This window comes from Cibotium barometz, chromosome 6, assembly GCF_041138505.1.
Source record: "Cibotium barometz isolate CiBa-2024 chromosome 6, ASM4113850v1, whole genome shotgun sequence".
NCBI lineage: Eukaryota > Viridiplantae > Streptophyta > Polypodiopsida > Cyatheales > Cibotiaceae > Cibotium > Cibotium barometz.
The window spans coordinates 34,577,056-34,582,982 of record NC_141051.1 but is presented as its reverse complement, the minus strand read 5'-3'; the positions used below and the strand labels follow the sequence as shown (position 1 = coordinate 34,582,982).

The 5,927-nt window shown below is 45.9% G+C and overlaps 1 protein-coding gene across 3 annotated transcripts; it reads right to left on the bottom strand.

Moving 5' to 3' along the window:
• Nucleotides 1-1,500: 1,500 nt before the first annotated feature.
• On the bottom strand, nt 1,501-4,926 carry LOC147637672 (U-box domain-containing protein 13-like). 3 transcript variants are annotated; one of them, XR_015266064.1, is made up of 5 exons: nt 4,303-4,925; nt 3,799-3,915; nt 3,167-3,610; nt 1,880-3,037; nt 1,616-1,821 (listed from the first exon to the last, which is right to left on the bottom strand). XR_015266064.1 is itself a non-coding variant. In XM_086799501.1 (4 exons), the coding sequence occupies exons 2-4, from the start codon at nt 3,862-3,864 to the stop codon at nt 1,961-1,963; spliced, it is 1,587 nt and encodes a 528-aa protein (XP_086655627.1). In that variant the 5' UTR covers nt 3,865-3,952; nt 4,303-4,926; the 3' UTR covers nt 1,501-1,960. The 3 variants fall into 3 exon arrangements, 2 of the variants coding, with proteins under 2 accessions (XP_086655627.1, XP_086655626.1); XM_086799501.1 differs by having other exon boundaries at nt 1,501-3,037; nt 3,799-3,952; nt 4,303-4,926; XM_086799500.1 differs by having other exon boundaries at nt 1,501-3,037.
• Nucleotides 4,927-5,927: the final 1,001 nt, after the last annotated feature.

Below are 5,927 nucleotides of genomic sequence, written 5' to 3'. Positions count from 1 at the left end.
ATCAGCAGGCCGACAAAGTTGTTGTGAGCCGTGATGTGGTGTTTGACGAGACTCTTACATCTTCGAAGGGGGGTGGTGAGCTTCTCCTTCTCCGCCTCCTCCTCCTCCTCCTCCTCCCTCAGCTTCTATTACACCTCCAGCTATGGATTCTCAGTCAGATGATGATGACTCTGCTCCTCCTCCAGCGAGTTCGAGCATATCTGTGCCTAAATGGTATTTTCAGACAGTTCATGATTCTGGGTTACGTGAGCTTCCTTCTACTCCTCCGCCTAGTTCTCTCAGGCGATCTTCCAGAGTTTCAAGGAAACAAATTCATGAGGACAACATGTTTGTTAACTATGCTCTTATGTCCTCTATCATTCATGGTCCTTCTGATCCCACTTCTGTGGACGAGGCTCTTTCACATGAGCCTTGGCGTCGTGCTATGCGGGCAGAGTTGGATGCTATTGAACAGAATGGCACTTAGAATTTGGTGCCTAGGCCACTGCAGCATAAGGTGATTGGTGTGCGTTGAATCTTCAAATTGAAGTTCGGAGCTGATGGCAACTTGGACAAGCACAAAGCGAGGCATCACCAAGAACCCTGTGTTTCATGCTCGTATGAAACACATTGAGATACAGTATCACTATGTTCGTGAACAGGTTCTTGCGGGAGATTTGCGTTTGGAGTATTGTCCTTCAACAGAGAATGCAACAAATTTGTTCACCAAGCCGGTTTCTCGTGCTTCCTTGGCTCCTCATCTTCAGCTTCTCAGAGTATGTTCAGCATCTGGTGCTAAGAGGAGGTGTTAAGCACATTGCGTTTGGAGTATTGTCCTTCAACAGAGAATGCAGCAGATTTGTTCACCAAGCCAGTTTCTCGGGCTTCCTTGGCTCCTCATCTTCAGCTTCTTAGAGTATGTTCAGCATCTGGTGCTGAGAGGAGGTGTTAAGCACATTCATCCCCAATTTCTACTCATATTTGGTATCCCTTTTCATGGCCCTTGATTGTGGGCTAGCCACCCCTTTTTGCAAATTTTTCCTAGGATTTTTCCCATGCTGGATGCATTTTTCCCAGTCGGCCAGCTTCACCTTGTCCAGTCGGCTAGTTCATCTTGTCCGATCAACCAACCCCTCTTACCTATAAATAGGTGGGCTAGCCTCTCACTTTCCCATCCATTTGGAGCATCCAGAAAGATTGCTTTTGATCCATTTAAGCTCAACTCTATGGTTGCAGCCACACTGACCAAAAACAAAAGCTGTTTACTCATATATTAGACTCATTTTCCCTTCAAAAATCACTTGATATTCCAGCTAACCCGCAAGCAACATGAGGCAGTTCTATTATATCTTTACAACAAAATTTTTGGAGCCTCTTGTAGCTACTCCCCGTTAGAACCCCCACCCAGAGAAAAGAGGATCAGTACAAGGAGACCCAACAAGGGTTTATGCAAAAGGACCTTGAGTGTGCTATACCACAGAAATAAAAGAAAACATGCTGTCATGAACAGATTCACCACCATTGGCCAAAGACTTTTTTAGGTGTTGGCAAGTGCCACTACACAAGCTATCTATTAATATAAGCCTTGGTTCAGAAGAACACTGGCCTTCACAGCTGCTGCTCGCATCCTGACACGAGCCGCAAAAAATATCATGTAAAATCATATACTATACAAATCACATGCCTAAGGTGGTTCCTTTGAACCATCCATCACGAGAAGCAACACAATCTCCAAAGTTACTGTTCTTTTTAAAAATGTGAAACAAAGAGCTCAAAGGTAACCAAACACACTCATCGATGGCCACTTGTATTCGCCTCCAGCTTGTTTGAGTGCTCTAAAAGGCTAGTCGCCTTTTAGAGCACTTGTATTCGCCTCCAGCTTGTTTGAGTGCTCTAAAAGGCTAGTTGCCTTTTACACAGCAGTTCCAGACTGAGCTCGCTCAATGAGAGGCCTCTCAACTCAAAGCCAACCAAACACACATCAAGGGCAAAATGTATTCGCCTCCTGCTTGTTCAAGAGCTCTAAAAGGCTAGTTGCTTTTCGCCTAGCCCTTGCTGTTCCAGACTGCATAAGCTCAACAATAGGTCCCTCAGCTCCAAGCTGCCGTGCTGTAGCTAAATGACTTGGATCACTAATGCTCAATGCTAGAAGAACTGCAGCGGCATTCTCTTTATTGCGAGACGAGCTACTTTTTATTAAATCCACCAGGGCAGGCACCGCACAGGCATTACCAATGGCAACTCTCCCTTCCTGATGAGTGGCAAGAATCGCAAGGATTGCTAATGCCTCATCCATCATTCCTGCACTAGGATCAACTAGCAACCTCATTAATGGCTCAACTACTCCAGCTCTGACAGCCCTTGGTTTGTTCCCTTGATAAATCGACAGGTTAAACAAAGCGGTAGCAGCATCTTTCCTCCCTCTAGGATTCCCATCTCTGAGCAAGTCCACTAGTGCAGGAATGGCTCCTGAAGCTCCAATTGTCATTTTGTTTTCATCCACCACAGAGAGACTGAAGAGCGTTGCAGCTGCATTTTCCCTTGCTTCCATGCTTCCATATTTCAAAACTTCAACAATGAGGGGGATAGCACCAGCTTGAACTATAGCTCCCTTGTTGCCTTCATGGATCGATAAGTTAAGAAGAGCAGTAACCGCATGCTCCTGTGTTCTGGAATCTTGAGTAGAAAGAAGACTCACTAAATGTGGAATAGCACCAGCTTCTGCAATGCATACTCTGTTCTCATTGTTCTGTTTAGCAAGCGACCTCAGCTCTCCAGCTGCAGCTCTCTGCAAATCTACTTGTCCACTACACAGATGTTGAATAAGCACATCCACAGTGCCCCCATCTTTTGAAGACACATCTGCACCGCTAGGCTGGCCACCTCCACTCAGACAAGTTCTTTTGGGAATTTCAATTCCATTAACCTCACACCACTGTGCTATGAGACTTCGAAGCACATAATTGGGTGTCAAAACTGTGTGTGGAAGAACTTGCCGAGTCTTGGGACAAGTTTTGTGTCCTTCCAGCCATCTTTGAATGCTAGCTCTCTCGTAAGTCTGCAAGGAACCCATAAAATAGCTCACAAAGCAAACGTAATAGGAGAGGAGAAATACAAACACTTGGACAAAAATGCCTCAAGCAACTGACTACTAAAAGCCAGATTCAAAACAGCATAAAGGGCAGACCTGTCCGGTAGCGACAATGACTGGATCCTTCATCAGTTCTAAGGAGATTGGACAGCGAAAATCATTAGGCACGACCGGAGAGCCTGGCCTTTCAACAGATGCTAAAGCAGACAATGAGAGCTTCTCAAGATCAAGTGCCTCCGCCTCTGTATTTTCTAGATCCGTAAGACCCTTCAACCTCCTCAATAGAACAGACATCTGCTCAAGAGTCTCATCAACTTCTGGGCCCCTCTCCTTGATTAACCTCTGCAAAGCACGGGCCTCAGCTTTCAGTTCTGCAAGAGTTTTAAGCTGAAGCTTGTCAGCCAATCTCTGCAATAAAGCTGTATCAAAAATCCTGTCATCCTTCTGGGACATCACTAACGTGACATCCACAAACAGTTCTATGTCTTGAGTGTCAACTCTTCCTTTCGCTCTTTTGATCTGAGCATGAACAAGCTCAACCTGCATGTGCCAAAAAAAGCAAAACATAGTGTGCAAGAAACTGTAAGCATAAAATAGGGGCGATGAGCTCAGAAATATAATGACTGTGATGAATACCCCTTTTTGAATACATGGTAACCCATATTTGTTCAAGTTTTGGGACTGAATGAAGAACTTCAAACGTTCATTACTAAGAACTAGTTGGTTACCTGCTCTCGAACCTCATCAGAGACATCCAGAAGCTCCCAAGGCATGCCATCGAAGGCTTTATCCATGTCTTCAGTCAACGCATAGAATCTGTTTGCAATGGCTTCGCTCTCCAGAACCTGACCGCGGTAAAAATGTCTAGGATGAGGAATTCAGCTTCAAAAGAATGCAGAGTTTTAGACAAAGTTTGCAAAAACTTCTTTGCATTTAAGTAAGTATGCAGAGAAAGATCTTGTGCTATAATGCGCAGTAACCTATGACCCATGGGATATGGTTGAGATGAAGGCAAGCGAGGGTAGCCACAACCTACAAAAGTTCATTTGAACGCAGGCATGGTGAAGGAGAAACAAGCATTCGACATGCACAAACATTCAAATGCAACCATGGTTTGCATGTCGGACACAAGGTGAATGCATGATTCGGTATACCTTACTGACATCCAGTGCAGTGAAAAGCATACAGAAAGGCGCACAGCACAACAGAAGAAATAAAGATCGGAAATGTACCAGGTATAGCTTGCTACCATCACGGCAGAACTGAAGCAGCTGCTTGGCAGAATGCAAGGCCTTCTCGAGGGTATCGAAGATGGGAAACGCGGCCTCCGGTAGGGGTGCTTGCGATTCTCTCACTTCTTCGAACAATGGCAGCATCAGCTTCACTCTGCGGACCAGGTTCAGGCTTTCCCTCTTGTGGCTTCGCCGGAAGCCCCCGATTAAGGTAATTTCGTTTACCGTCTTCACCAACGACTTCAGAAGCGAGGCGCCTTCGCCTTCCCCTTCCATCTTGACACACACAGTTAGAAAACCCTCTCTATGCAGCGGGGCAAAGGTAATGGGATGTGGCGATGGAGACCTCTTTGTAAGGTGAAGTCTTCAACAACGAAGCAAAAATATGTAGCCAAAGAAGAAAATCCCCTGTCTGCGCAGGAGGGCAAGATGACAGCTATGGCGATGCAGCACAACGGTGCAGAAGAGAAGTGATTGAAGCCAGTCGATCGCGATGCCCAAACGTCCTTCCTTACGTTCTCTGCTTTATGTACCTGGTAACGGCTATGGCTATGGCTATGGCTACGGCTATGGCGATGTACTCTACAGCAGTAGGAGGGGGAGGCAAATGCACAGGTGTGAGTGGTGGGTATGTCAGACGCACTTCTTTTAAACTATCTTTTGGCCGGCTTGGCGTCCGCTGCACGGACCCACGTGGAAAGAACCATATTCTTTTTGGCTACTTTTCCATAGGTCTGAACTTTGCAACGTGTGTATGGGTACTTGAAGTAGGTGTAGGGCGCGCGTGGGTGTTGGGGGTGGTTTTGGGGTTATGTGAGTGTATAATATGTGTGCGTGTTGGGCTGAGGGCGAGGGCGAGGGCGAGGGCGAGGGCATTTGTGCCGTTTTGGTGTGTTCCGTCGGAAATGGGTGTGTGTGTGTGTGTGTATGTGTTGTGAGGGGCAATTTGGGGTGCGTTGTTGGGCAAAGTTATGCCCAAAAGTTAATACTCCAAATTTTAAGTGGAGCTTATGCAAAGCTACACTGGGGGGAGGGGGAGCGGGAGCGCGGGAGCGGGGTGGACAGTAGCATTTGTGCCTTTTTGGTGTGTTCCGTGTGGGGAAATGGGTGTGTGTATGTGTCGTGAGTGAGGGGCGATTTGGGGTGCGTTGTTGGCAAAGATTTGCTCAAAAGTTAATACTCCAAAATTTAAGTGGAGCTTATGCAAAGCTACACTAGTAAATGTAGCTTTGCATAAGCTCCACATATAGACTTCTCACATGTACGTTAATGCTAACTACTCATACCACCATTGGATCCTTGGTTCTTGTCAACAAAGGGCTGATCTTATTTGACAGATTACACACAAGCAACGCTAACTAAGAAAGACGCACTTCTTTGTGTACATGTTTAGCTCTCCATAATGCAATCTAATGCAATGCTTTCCCACATCCAAGATGCCTAACTCATTGTAGTCCATTCCCATCCTATTGCCACACCATATAATCTACATTGTCACGTCTTGAAACATTCTCAATGGAGGTCTCAATGGAGGTCTAATAGCATTCCTGTAGACTATATCATTTTTGTTGTTTCTGAGATTGAAGTGAAATCGTCATCCAATCCAATGCTTGCCACATAAGATG

Bases quoted from the DNA above. Each gene is read 5' to 3' on its own strand.
- LOC147637672 (XM_086799500.1), bottom strand. From the start codon at position 4,578: ATGGAAGGGGAAGGCGAAGGCGCCTCGCTTCTGAAGTCGTTGGTGAAG. The intron at 3,916-4,302 runs GTACATTTCCGA...TACCGCGGTCAG, and splicing joins ATGGTAGCAAGCTATACCTG to GTTCTGGAGAGCGAAGCCAT. The intron at 3,611-3,798 runs GTAACCAACTAG...TGGCACATGCAG, and splicing joins CTGATGAGGTTCGAGAGCAG to GTTGAGCTTGTTCATGCTCA.